The 14,397-nt window shown below is 44.1% G+C and overlaps 1 protein-coding gene across 1 annotated transcript; it reads left to right on the forward strand.

The window, feature by feature from the left end:
* The first annotated feature begins 8,247 nt into the window (after positions 1-8,247).
* On the forward strand, positions 8,248-11,925 carry LOC141835871 (putative lipoxygenase 5). Its single transcript, XM_074723265.1, has 8 exons — positions 8,248-8,646; positions 8,742-9,022; positions 9,109-9,346; positions 9,467-9,790; positions 9,868-9,953; positions 10,042-10,149; positions 10,250-10,821; positions 10,903-11,925. Exons 1-8 carry the CDS (start codon positions 8,280-8,282, stop codon positions 11,657-11,659), a joined length of 2,733 nt encoding a protein of 910 aa, XP_074579366.1. The 5' UTR covers positions 8,248-8,279; the 3' UTR covers positions 11,660-11,925.
* The last annotated feature ends 2,472 nt before the right edge of the window (positions 11,926-14,397 follow it).

Consider the following 14,397-nt stretch of genomic DNA (forward strand, 5'->3'; position numbering starts at 1 on the left):
GGATAAACGCAGTGGAGGTCAAAGTTCATCCGAAACCTCCACGTCAACACGGAGACACCTAGAAAGGGAATACAGGTGACTGAAAGTGCCGAATCAACAGCGTCGATGGCGGATCGGCGGGCGTCGTGGAGGTGCCTGGAAAGGGATTTCAGATGCTCGGAAAGCCTTATAAACGACCTTCGATAGAAGGTCTCAGAAAATAAATTCAAGTCATTCTATAGCAAGCCGACGACAGTCTGTGCGCGAATGATCACCGTGGAAGCTGTTGTAACGCTGGAGTTCTGCACCTCAAGTCTACATCTCAACCTCCGGTGATTTGGTAACTATTTACTTGTATGCATTTAATTAAGTACGATAAAGTTTCTATCATATTTCTGATTTTGTAAATCGTTACAACTCCTCTCCATAAGGAAGGAGTTAATTAATGGATTGTCCATACATAAACGATCAAAGATCGTGGGTCTTGGAGTAGCAGCATGTGACTGTAAACCAAGTAAAAAAATTTTGTGTCTTCTTGTGTTTGTGATTCTTATTATTTCTGCTGCAACTTGATCTTTGTTTAATCTTATTCACGAACGAACGAAAGTACTCAAAGAATTTATAAAAATCGAGAAAACGCTATAAGATAGCGCTATTCACCCCTCCCCTCTAACGCTCTCTTCGATCTTATAAGGTTGACATAGTAGAATGTTAGAAAATAAAATGGCAATGGCATCCTGATTTACAAGTGTGAGATGGATGACATATATGCTCATTAAAAATGCACCTTACAAACATATGAGAACATAATTAGAGTATATAGAGGCCTTATTTTTTACCTATATTATATGTGACAGTTAATATGAATATGACATATCCGAAAGACCTCTTCAAATGTAATCTCTTGGTCTCCAATAAGCCTGTTGCTCTCCTTGGCGTTACATATCTCTCAGAATCTCTATTCTGAGATCTCTTTCCAGCTTCAGGGGGTACTCCAACGTGGACATAGTTGCGAATCAAGCAATTTTCTCTCCAACTCCACTAGTACTCGGGAGTCGTGAGATCAAGCTTATTATTCTCTCCTTTAATATTCTCTCCCAACTTGGACATAGTCGTGAATTGAGTTATTCTCTCTCCGACACCTTGGGTACTCGGGAGTCGTGAGATCGAACTTATTATTCTCTCTTGACTTGAACATAGTCATGGATCGAATTATTCTCTCTCCGACACCATGGATATTCGAGAGTCATAAAATCGAACTTATTATTCTCTTCCGACTCAGACACAGTCGCAGATCGGATTATTCTCTCTCTGCACCACAGGTACTCGAGAGTCGTGAGATCGAGCTTATTATTCTCTCCCTTATTATTCTCTCCTGACTCGGACATAGTCGCGGATCGAGTTATTCCCTCTCCGACACCCCGGGTACTCAGGAGTCATAAGATCGAGCTTATTATTCTCTCCTGACTCTGTCATAGTCATGGATCGAGTTATTCTCTCTCTGACATCACCAATATTCGGGAGTCATGAGATCAAACTTATTATTTTCTCCAAACTCGGACATAGTTGCGGATCGAGCTATTTTCTCTACGACTCCACGAGTACTCAGGAGTCGTGAGATTGAATTTAGTATTCTCTTTTGACTTGAACATAGTCGCGGATCGAATAATTCTCTCTCCGACTCCATGGGAACTCGGAAGTCATGAGATCAACCTTATTATTCTTTCCCAACTCAAACATAGTCGCAGATCAAACTATTTTCTCTTCAACTCCATGGGTACTCGGAGGTCGTGAGATCGATCATATTATTCTCTTCCGACTCGCATATAGTCATGGAGCGAGCTACTCTCTTTTTTCGACTCCATGTGTACTCGGGTCATGAGATCGAGCTTATTATTCTCTTCTAACATGAACATAGTTGCATATCGAGCTATTCTCTCTCTGATTCCATGGGTACTCAAGAATCATGGAATTTTTAGCCCCGAGCTAGCAACATACTCTTACGATAAGCATGGAGCTCTGAACTCACGATATAGCTTTACGACAAGCTGGAACACTGTTAGGAAGTATACTGAAAAGACTAGCTCTTTTGTATATAAACATTTATGAAATAAAGTATCATGTTTTGGTCAAATGATTGCAATAGTGTATTTTGCAATAAAGTCCTCTTAATTTACATTGTAGATAACTTGGTGTCTGTGAGACACAGAAGACCATGATTATCGGTCCCTTGTGAATTATAAACTAAGGCTCACAACCAAGATGGCTTTGGACAAACCATCGGGAACGGTTGTAGTGTAATTCGGTGACTGTCTGTCTTGACTGTAGAATTACACTAGTGCACTTTGTGTGTATTGAGTAGGACCATTGAGGTTGTTCGATTTACACTGACTCGCAAATTGAACAAGACCTCTGTTATTATGATTATGCACTCTTAATCCCGATGTAATAAATGGGCACCTATACTTAGTAATTATTGCTTTGATTTACCAAAGGGTGAGATCTTTCCGTCAGATCAAATATTCTCGGTAAGTTGGGTGATGTTACTATCTATACGGTGTGCCATTGATTATAGAAGGAATCCGTGTCCCAGTAGGGTTGATGATGTCCCCTTGAAGAGCTCATAAGGATTGTCAAGTCAAATCTTGCAAGTGGACTTAGTCCGACTGACAATAAGGTTGAGTGGTACTATTCAAGGTCTTAGATGTTGATTATTGAGTTGTCAGTGAACTCAGATAATTGACGGACATACGATATCTTAAACACGGGGAGCAATGCATAAAATAATAAGAAGGAACCCATAACGTAATTTGGGGATTGGATTGGTAGTGCAATAATGATCCTCTAGTGGAATGGATCGTTGTTGATGGATGTAGGTGTGTATTCGGGGTTGAATACGGGATCCGAAACCCATCAGAAGGCCAGATCCAATACCTCCTCGAGGTCCCCACTGTAGCCTAAAGACATCTTCAAAAGGATGCAATCAAACGGATGAGATTAGTTCTCAGCCGTCGGATGAGATTTAATCTCAACCGTTGGATGAGATTAGTTCTCAACCGTAGGATGAGTTAATGGATGAGATCAGCTTGTATCCGTGGGATTAGATCAAGTTGCATCCATTGGATCGAAATAAATAAAGAAGATTGAAAGAGAATAGATTAGAACCGTTGGATGAGATTAAGTCGCGTCCGATGGACGAGATCTCTCCGGTTCGGTTTTAATTCTCTTTGGAAGGAAGAACCGGTTCACGAGGTGAACCAGAGATGGTTCATTGAACCACACGCCCAAGCCATTAGATCAGGGCCATTGGATCAAAGGGATTAAGTTATATTAAAGAAGATTATATCGTAACCGTTAGATGAGATTAAGTTGCATCCGACGGATGAGATCTCTTCGGTTCGGTTTTATTTTCTTCTTTAATATAAAGTTGGTTCACGGATTGAACCAAACCTATCCATAAGTGGCCGGCCACATCTAGATAAGGTTGGAATTATTTTTTAAAAATAATTCTGAAAAGATCTAACGGTTGGAAACCAAGCAAGCTAATCCAAGGGCCTAGATTTAAGATGTTTCTATAATTTGGAATTGGTTCATTGAATCAATCCAAATTGGAATAAATTTTAAAGGGGGCGGCCAAGACTTGGCATTGGGCGTGGAGGCTATATAAGGAGGGGGGGTGGGCGGCACAAGAAAAATAAGAAAGGCTAGAGAGATCGAAACGATTTCGGAAATCTCTCTTCTCCTCCTTCTCCTCTTGTTGCCGCCGCCCCTTCCTTCTCTTCTTCCTCTTCTTCTTCTTCCTTCGTCTAGTTTCTTTTCTTCCTTGTGGTGGCCGAACCCTCTCCAAGCATTGGTGGCCGGATCCAAGGTGGGAGACAAGAAGAGGCGAAGTTGCTGCGAGAAGAAGCAAGGCGATCCAAAGCATCATCCGGATAGTTGCAGTTCCTTTATTTCTGGAGGTCCGTTGTCCACCCAACGTCCAGGAAGAAGTTAGGAATACAGCGGAAGGCTCCGAGGTCATCTAAAGGTTCTGGTATGAATTTATTTTTTCCGCAGTCTAATTTTCGTACTAGAACTAGTCGTAGAAACCGTAGAAAGTAATTTAGGAATCGGCGATCCTGAAGGATCGATTGACTTAGTCTTTTGTAGACTTTGTCAATTGATCCTGGCGGGATAAAATTTTTGTCCTGTGGGGTTCTATGCTTTTCGGAGCGGATAGAATCCGGAACATAGGACGGAGATCCAGATCGCCAACAGCCTCGAGCTTGCGACTTAGCCTTACATCGAGTGCCAAGCTCAAGATCCTATTATGGTCACTTCATCCATATGTGGCAGAGTGATGACACCTCATCAAGGTATCCTGACGACAACTCAACATAGTCCAATTAGTCAGACTATACCTTTTTCGACTAGACTAATTAGGGATGCTTGTGATGTGACACAAATCTGTTACCTCCACGTGTCATATGGAGGGTAAAGTCATGATGAGTTATCAGTTAAAGGGGCGCCGATCTCAACCTTTACTCAGTCTCATGCGAGGCCCATGAAGTCGGTTAATCCTTAAGATTAGGAAACCCTAAGACTGTTTCACCCGAAGAATAAAAAAATATCTCAGAATATTTCCTAAACAGACGCTAATAATTCGAGGATCAACTCTATAAAAGGTTGTCTATATCCATGGGCTCAAGTATGCACACAAAACCCTAACTTCCCCAAGTCTTTAATCTTTTTCCTCATACAAAATTCTAACTTGAGCATCGGAGTAGCTTGCTAAAATTCATATTTGACGCTATTCTGACTCTCTTTTTGAGTGTTTTTCAAATTCCTTTGTCCTTTCCGATGACTATCTTCGAAGAGCGTGCACATCAATAGTTCGTTGGCCGGTGGTTTGATCATCTATGGTATTTGGCCGTAATAGTTTAAATTAAACTTAATTAAATCATTCAAACATAATACTATCAATAATACTTAAACTAAAATTAAACATTAAGGATGAACCTCAAAAGAAGCACAATTGCACTGAAAAAGAAGATAGCAAACGGACTGGAGAGACCTGCACACGAAACATTATTAACTCAACATTCCCAAACATAGGGGGTGCACAAACAACATACAATATTTTTTATAATTATTATCCAAAAATTGTAGGATCGTTGGGAGCACTAGAGGGGGGTGAATAGCACTTATGTTGCATTTTCAAAATTCGTAAAGTACTTGTAAATTCTTAAGATCAGAGAACTATAAAAGGCAGCAAAAAAAGAAAAAGCACAAGGAAAGACCACGCAAAGATTTACTTGATTCACATCCACAGGTTGCTACTCCAAGGCCCACGATCAAAGGATCATTTCTGACGGGCAATCAACTATATAACTCTCCTCTTACGAAAGAGAGTTAGCGATGTACAAAAGTATAAGACTGGTAACAAAGGATACCGACCTAATGAAATTAAGCACAAACAAATGTACCGACAGAGTGATGATCATGAATTCTGGTGCAGCTCTTCGGCATTACGATGACGTTCCTGGTTGAAGCCTCGCGTGCAGATGATCATCACTTGAGTGTAGAATGATACTTCAAGGGCTCTCCCTCGAAGCTCTTTTATTAGGGTATCCGGGCGCCTGGAAGCCTTTCCGAACGCCTCCATACTGTCCGTCGATCCACCATCGATGCTGCTGACTCGGCATTTTTGGGCGCCTACATCTCTTTCGGGAGCCTCTATGCTGACGTGAAGGTTCCGGATTAAACTTTGACTCTGCAATGCTGTATCCATATCATAGCGCCTGGAACCACTCCGGGCGCCTGGAGGCTGAGGTGTCCCGACCACTGGTACTCCGCCACCTCACTGCTTCGCTGGCCCCATTCTACTGACGTCTAGTCACTTGGAACCAATCCGAGCGCCTGCAGTCCGATCACCTGGATCTAGATAAAGGTGTCCGAAACACAAAGTTCCAGCCCCTCCTTTCCTACATTACAAGTTAGTACAAAATAAAAATTAACAGAAAAGTGAAACAGTTTAACAACTATTTTGGTCTTGACTTTGAATTTCTAGTGAAATTTGGAGTCAGATCGACGCCTATTGTTCCCCTTAACGGGAATGTGCCCTCACCCACTGCACTTGGGAGAATTTACTTGTTGCCAACCATGTCCTTCAGACTTGTTGGACTTCTGCTTAGCCTCGATCCTCGACCCCTAGGATTTCCACCGCTAGACATCTGATCCACCTGACTTGCCTAGTCTTCCATCTAGTGTACTTGATTTGCCAAGTCTTCCTGCCTTGTCCTCCTGACCAGGACTTCCTTGTCTAGTCCTCCAGACTAGGTCTTCCTACCTAACCCTCCAGATCATGTCTGCTTAGCCTCTAGTCAGGACTTCCATTGTATAATCTCCACTAGGACTTCCACTGCCTAGTCTCCACTAGGACTTTTCTGTGCTTAATTTCCACTAGACTTTCCTGTGCTACCTACATACTTAGATCAGCTCATCAGTAAATATCACACACTTAACTTGAACCTTTTGTCATTATCAAGACTAAAGTCTGATCATCTAATGCTCCCTACACCAATAAAAACTAGAGGTCCACACGCACACATGGCAACCAAAGCTGCACGGCCAGCTGGTTAGGGTTGCACACACACCCCATCTCTTGGCGAGGGTTGCATGCCGCCCGAACGCCTGACCAAGGTTGTACGATCGATCGCCCACGGATGCACGACCGCCTGACCAGGCTTGAGGTTGAGGACAGGGCTAAGCTCACAGGATGCCAAGGTTGAGAGGCCTGCAGCCGTTGTCGCGAGCTCAAGGCGTAGCCGGCCTCGTGAGCACAGCACGAGGTCGACTAGCGCAAGCACAGGGCACAATAGGCCTCATGATCACAACGGAAGGCCTGCTAGCGTGAGCACAGCGCAATGTATGATCAACCTTGCGAGCACAACATGAGGTCATGGCTAGCCTTGCGAGCGCACGTGACCTCGACGAGAGCTTACGATCTCGTCGAGGTCGAAGGGGAGAGGAAAGGGGAGAGTTTTATCTCACAACGGAGAGATCGCATTGGAAAGGATCACATCGGAGAGCACACACAAGGAACACTGAGGATCAAAGGAGATGAGATAGGAAGAGGAGAGAGTGATTGGAGAAATCAAGAACCCTAATTTTATACTAAATTAGCGATGGAATTAATTATTCAATCGCTAATTTAGAGATGGAATTAATTATTCATTGCTAATTTAATGACAAAAAAATATAAATTCGTTGTTAATTAGTGATGAAAATAATTATCCGTCATTAATTAATGATAAAATTATATTTTCGGTTGCTAATTAGAGACGGATAATTATTTCTATTATCCGTCGCTAATTAGCGATGATGTTAATGTTCTGTTGCGAATTCGATCACCAATGATGGTTTTTTATTTAGTGATAGCCATATGCATGTTAGTGATACAACCGCATCCTTTACCCACCAAGCCATGGAAAAGTATGTAGCTTATGTCCAATTACACTTGCCTAACTAGCTAATATCCTCAAACAATATCTACTAGTCTTATAGGTAAACACCAATAACTATTGAACAAAACATAATCAAATATGTACAACAAGCATAAGTGGTAAAAGAGAGATGTCAGTGTAAAACGGGAGGTTAGGCTTTGTTCTAAGGCTTCAAGGCCCTAGACTAATATTGATCAACTTCCATGCATGAGATACTAGAAAAATATAAAAGTAAAATGAGAGAGTAGGGATGAGAGGTCTCGGGACAATGAATGTAATGAAAGGTCTAAAAATATCAATGCAAGGCCTTCAAGGACAAGATCAATAGTGAAGATCTTCTATGATACAACTAGTGAAGATCAAAATGGCATCGACAACAGTTTAAATATGGACGTACAAGACTAGAGGAAGAGGAGTTAAGAATCTAGGACAAGGTGGAGATGAGACAAATATATTTTGCAACAAACATGAATTGTAAATGAGATGGGATAGAGACCGAAGGTGGAGTCCATGAGTGGTAATGAATATGCAGTTAGTGTTAGTGGGGTGGGAGGAGGAGGGTAATTTGGGTAAAACGGGGTCTGTTATGGGCATCACCGTCCATCTAAAAAGTACAAAGGAAGGCCATTGCTGCGAAGCTGCAATTTCATGTTATTTTGAAATCCCAAAAACGTGTGGACGGTGCGAGACCGAGTAGCAGAGTGTGTGCAATTCCCATTTTGCCCCTCTTCCGTCCACTATAAAACCCCACTCCCCCTCTTCCTCTTCCCCCCAACAACAACTGTTGACGTTTTAACAGCCGAGAAGCCAACAAAAATGGCTGCTTCTTCAAAGATATTAGGATCTTCTTTTCTCCAACAGACTTCTTTGATCCCTTCTAGGAATTCGCCGCTGTTCCTCCGTGATGAACAGAGCAGGCTCTCCCTTACCCCTCCTCCGAAGCAGCGCAGGAGGAGGAGCTGCAGGGCGGTGCAGCCTCCGGTGGCGGCGGTAGTTGTCAAGGAGAGGTTCGTGACAGTTGAGCGAGAAGAGAAGGCGGTGAAGTTTAAGGTCAGGGCGGCCGTGACGGTGAGGAGGAAGAAGGAGGACCTCGGTGGCGCGATCGCTAACCAGGTCGATGCCTTGTGCGACAAATTGGGTCTTAGCGTTCTTCTGGAGCTCGTGAGCACCGAGATGGACCCAGGTAGGCCTCCAATTTCTCCATTGCGACGATCTGTTGGACGAATTCAAAGCCATCATGCATCTTGGGTTTCTAAATTTTCTTGTATGCAAAACCAGGAACGAGGAAGCCAAGGAGCAGCAACAAGGCGGAGCTGAGGGGCTGGTTTGAGAAGAAGGACGCGAAGACGGAGCGGGTGGTGTACACGGCGGAGTTCACGGTGGACTCCAGCTTCAACGAGGCAGGCGCCATCACAGTGCTGAACCGCCACCAGAGGGAGTTCTTCCTGGAGAGCATCGTGGTGGAAGGCTTTGCCTGTGGCCCTATCCACTTTCCTTGCAACTCCTGGGTCCAGCCTTCCCGCCTCCACCCCACCAAGAGGATCTTCTTTTCCAACAAGGTGGGACATCTCTCCCTTTCTCCCTCCCCTCCCTCAATCAATCATTTTTGTCACGACTGGGAACCAACAACTCTGTTCCATCGCAGCCTTATTTGCCGTCGCAGACGCCGGCCGGACTAAAGGAGCTGAGGCAGCAGGAATTGAAGGAGCTGAGGGGCGACGGCAAGGGCGAGAGGAAGATCACCGATCGAATTTATGATTACGACGTCTATAACGATTTGGGCAACCCCGACAAGGGGATCGAGTTCGCACGGCCAGTCCTCGGAGGGGATAAGATGCCCTACCCAAGAAGATTGAGGACTGGGCGAGCCCCGACAATCACTGGTACGACTCCGCTTGCTTATCTTTGCTCTCATCACAGTTTTCGAGCAGAGACGGATCTAGATAGAACAACCAATTAAGCACAGACTGATGAAATTAACGGCGCCGGTGTGTAATTTGCAGACAAAGATGCGGAGTGCAGGGTGGAGGATCCGCTGCCCATGTACGCTCCGCGCGACGACCAGTTCGAGGAGGGGAAGGTGGAGATGATAATGGCAGGAGCCCGAAAGGCTGTGCTCCACAATCTCCTTCCGCTGTTAGTCGCTTCCATCTCCCCCGAGAGCCACGACTTCAAAGCCTTCCACGAGGTGGACAACCTGTTCAAGGAAGGCCTCCGCCTGAAGCAGACCTTACAAGACCAACTCTTCCACAAGCTGCCGTTGGTCGGCAAGATCCAAGACCTGAGCGAGGCCAAACTCAGATACGATACGCCCGACATCATCACGAGTAATTAGCAACTCCACTCCATTTGTGTATTTCAGATACGACACTATTCAGCAGCTCATCCCGATTCTTAATTACAGAGGATAAGTTCGCCTGGCTACGAGACGATGAGTTCGCCCGTCAGACTCTCGCCGGCATCAACCCTGTCAACATCGAACGGCTTCAGGTAATTCGTTTCGTCCATTCTCGATCGTATACTCCCCAAACGGAAGTGTTGCAAGTTATGGGCATCTAATTTGTTCTGTTTCTTGCAGGCCTTCCCTCCCATTAGCAAGCTAGACCCAGCCATCTACGGGCCACCGGAATCCGCCATTAGAGAAGAACACATCATCAGACATCTCGATGGACTGTCTGTTGAACAGGTAAATTCAACTCGATTCATCACTTTGGTGCCTATTTTGTTCTCTTGATTTCCTCAACTCACATGGGATTTTGTTCTGCGCTATTTGCAACGACGTATAGGCGTTGGAGGCGAACAAACTTTTCATCTTGGACTACCATGATGCCTACATGCCCTTCCTTGATCGGATCAATGCGCAAGATGGAAGAAAGGCGTACGGAACTCGCACCATTTTCTTCCTCTCGGAGCAGGAGACTCTTAAGCCCATCGCCATCGAGTTGAGCCTTCCGCCTGCGCGAGCCGGCGACAGCAGGGCGAAGCGGGTGTTCACGCCGCCGGCGGACGCCACCAGCTGTTGGCTGTGGCAGTTGGCCAAGGCGCACGTATGCTCCAACGACGCCGGCGTTCACCAGCTTGTAAATCACTGGCTGAGGACGCACGCGTGCATGGAACCTTTCATAGTGGCCGCCCATCGACAGCTGAGCGCGATGCATCCCATCTACAAGCTGCTGAAGCCCCACATGAGGTACACGTTGCAAGTCAACGCCCTAGCTCGCCAGATCCTCATCAGCGGCGGCGGCATCATCGAGTCCGGCTTCACTCCGGGCCCGGTTTGCATGGAGATCGGCGCCGCCGCCTACCGCCAAAACTGGCGGATCGATCAGGAAACACTTCCTGCTGATCTTATCAGAAGGCAAGTGATCTCTGCAGTTTTCAATTCAATTGGCGCCCCACTATCTTGATTGTAACTAATGAATTCCGATACATCGAACAGAGGAATGGCGGTGGAGGATTCGACGAAGCCTCACGGCCTGAAGCTGGTGATCGAGGATTACCCGTACGCCAGCGACGGTCTGCTTCTGTGGTCTGCAATCGAGGCGTGGGTGAAGAGGTACGTGACGGCGTACTATCCGGACGCGGAGAGCGTGCAGTCGGACTTCGAGCTGCAGAGCTGGTACGCAGAGGCAGTCAACGTGGGGCACGCCGACGTGCGGTATGCTCCGTGGTGGCCGAGGCTGTCGAGCCCCGGAGAACTTAGCTCCTTCCTCACCACCCTCGTCTGGCTCTGCTCCGCCCAACACGCCGCCCTCAACTTCGGCCAATACCCGCTCGGGGGCTACATCCCCAACCGCCCGCCCCTTCTCCGGCGGCTCGTCCCCACCGAGGGGGACCCCGAGTACGAGCACTTCCTGGCCGACCCGGCCAAGTTCTTCCTCTCGTCCCTACCGAGCCTGACGCAAACGACGACGTTCATGACGGTGATCGACACGCTGTCGACGCACTCGGTGGACGAGGAGTACCTGGGGGAGAGGCCGGATCCGTACACGTGGACAGGGGACGCCGAGATGGTGGAGGCGTTTCACGAGTTCGCCGCGGAGGTGCGGCGCGCCGAGGCGGAAATGGGGCGGCGAAACGCCGACCCAGACCTGCGGAACCGCTGCGGCGCCGGGGTGCTGCCCTACGAGCTGATGGCGCCGACTTCGGGACCGGGGATCACGTGCCGAGGTGTGCCCAACAGCGTCACGATTTGACCCATGTGTCCCATTTATTCTTTTATTTAATGGACGGTACCACTTGAAACCAAAGCATTTATCACGTGCTCCTACTTTATTAAGGTGGGTGTCCTCTTTGATAAGATTCCTTTTGCATGGTGAAAATTCACAAGGTGTCGAGCAGCTCCACCAGTGACTTCTCGATCTGTTGACTATGTATTATCTGTCATTGCCATTTGCATCAAAGCAAAATCTTAACGTGTGCATTATATTGAAAGGAATCTCATTGGACTTTTTTTACTAAATCTTTTTCGGATTGATGATTATATTTGACGCACAGATTTCACGTGTGAATGATTAAAAATAAAACAAGACGTGGGTATGACCTTTCTACATTAATCGTCTCAAGCAATGAGGGTGGGGTTTCTCTTTCCTTTAAAAATTTCACTTGTATTTTTTTATATAATATAGATGTCAATGATTTATTTTAATTATTATTTCTCATTTTTACCTACACTACACCTTGTGAGGTGTCTCCCTTACATTTTTATTTTTTTTGGATAATTCATGTATTTGGATGTAAAAGTTTAGGCAATAGAATTTTTTAACACGAGGTAAATAAGAATCTCGGATAAACGGAGTCTAGACGAACTCAGCAATTACAATGGCTAAGAACAGTCAAGGATACAGAACATCAATTGATAATGTACTATATAACAAAATAAGATTTTCTATTTAGAGGTTTAGAGTTTGCAAAATTCTAAATCAAACTAAAAGGTTGACAGCAAATTGCTTCTTCTGTGTAGCAATTAATTAATGTGATAAATCTTAAAGCAAGTTGAGAGTTTTGCCCAATAACTCTAAGGGTGTGTTTGGTTCAAGTTATGATATATAACCTTGGTTATATGATTATCAGGTAATCACATAACCAAGGTTATGGGGCATAAAACATAACCTAATGTTGTTTAGTTTACTTTATTTATTTGGAGGGAATAAAACATAACTAGTTTTATATTTATTATATTACCCTTCATTCAATTATATTTTAATATAATTCATTAAATTAATAAGTATAATTTGTTAATTTTATTTTAATAAAATAATTCATTAAAAATAACTCCATGAGATAGAACTCCATGCAGCTCCTCCAGTATGGAAAATTATCTTCATCAAAGAATGGTGGACATGTGGTGTTGTAACCCTCATGCATAACCATTTTTATTATCGATACTTACTCATTTGACATTTAGCCATCCGAGGTAGCCTTGCTCTGATACCATTTATTTGGATCGATGTGAGTTGCAATAGGGTGAATAACTTTTGTTGCATTAACACAGAAGCATAGTAAATTTTCTCGACATAAAGAAAGAAACATAACACAACACAACACAAAATACCAAAGTTTCACTTTGTTCATAGCCTTCCAAGGCCACTGCTCCAAGGCCTAGTTCTAGCGCTCTACCACCACTAGTATTTTTCTCTTTGTCAAACAAAATCCAGAGGTAAAGAAACCTCTTATAATAATTGATCACAGATTATAAATTAAAGAAACAATGAACAAGAAAGAAGAGAAAGAAAATGAAGAACCTTGAGAGACAATCTCTAGATTCTTCTTTCACTTTGGACGTACTGAATGAACAAGTCTTTTTCCGAAAAATAGGTATGATAAATCTCAATTAGTCTCATGGACTCAATCTCTGGGGGTGGCTGGTCCGATCCCACGAAAGTTTACCATCGACCACCAGGGTAAATCGGGAAGCACATACGGCGGCTAATCCAGATGCCCAGCATCCTTTGATGCGTTCCTCATTTGGAAGAAAATTCTTGCAAATACGCCGTAGCTAGAGATCAAACTGCGGGTCCCTAGGTCACAACCCAAATGTCCTACCGTTGCACCATTGCCCCAGGGACCATTCCCACCGACCACCAGGATAAGACGATGAAGAAAATGAAATGTATCTCAATTGACTGTCTAACTCGATTAATTGATATATCAATTGATGTCAATTAAGAAGCGAATAGAAAAGTTTTTAGATCGACTAATCAACTTGACTAATTGTTATCGATCGATTGTTCATGTGCATCAATCGATTGTTGCTACTGTTGAAGGTATAATATATTTACAGTTCGATTGTTACACTTGATTAATTGCAACCAGTCAATTGATGAACAGTAATAGTCGATTGTTATTCAAAAATTTAGAATGATATCAGTCACAAATCAGAATTTAGTGATCGTTCAACTGCCGAATCAACAGTTAACACCTACTCTAGTCGATTGCTAGGTAAAAGCAATTGACTGTTGTCGAGAAAATGTGCAAAATCTATACTCGATTGAAAGCTTTATAAAAGGAGGTTTTGTCTTCTGCTCAGGTCTCCACTCTTACCCTTTCTCTCACGACTTATGCTCAAAGACTTGTTCATTCAGTACGTCCAAAGTGAAAGAAGAATCTAGAGATTGTCTCTCAAGGTTCTTCATTTTCTTTCTCTTCTTTCTTGTTCATTGTTTCTTTAATTTATAATTTGTGATCAATTATTGTAAGAGGTTTCTTTACCTCTGGATTTTGTTTGACAAAGAGAAAAATACTAGTGGTGGTAGAGCGCTAGAATTAGGCCTTGGAGCAGTGGCCTTGGAAGGCTATGAACAAAGTGAAACTTTGGTATTTTGTGTTGTGTTGTGTTATGTTTCTTTCTTTATGTCGAGAAAATTTACTATGCTTCTGTGTTAACGCAACAAAAGTTATTCACCCTACTGCAACTCACATCGATCCAAATAAA

The sequence above is a fragment of the Curcuma longa genome, chromosome 10 (assembly GCF_044706935.1).
Source record: "Curcuma longa cultivar G26 ecotype Majalengka, Jawa Barat chromosome 10, ITB_CL_G26_1.1, whole genome shotgun sequence".
Taxonomy (NCBI): domain Eukaryota; kingdom Viridiplantae; phylum Streptophyta; class Magnoliopsida; order Zingiberales; family Zingiberaceae; genus Curcuma; species Curcuma longa.

Bases quoted from the DNA above. Each gene is read 5' to 3' on its own strand.
- LOC141835871 (XM_074723265.1), top strand. From the start codon at position 8,280: ATGGCTGCTTCTTCAAAGATATTAGGATCTTCTTTTCTCCAACAGACT. The intron at 9,023-9,108 runs GTGGGACATCTC...GTTCCATCGCAG, and splicing joins GGATCTTCTTTTCCAACAAG to CCTTATTTGCCGTCGCAGAC. The intron at 10,822-10,902 runs GCAAGTGATCTC...TACATCGAACAG, and splicing joins CCTGCTGATCTTATCAGAAG to AGGAATGGCGGTGGAGGATT.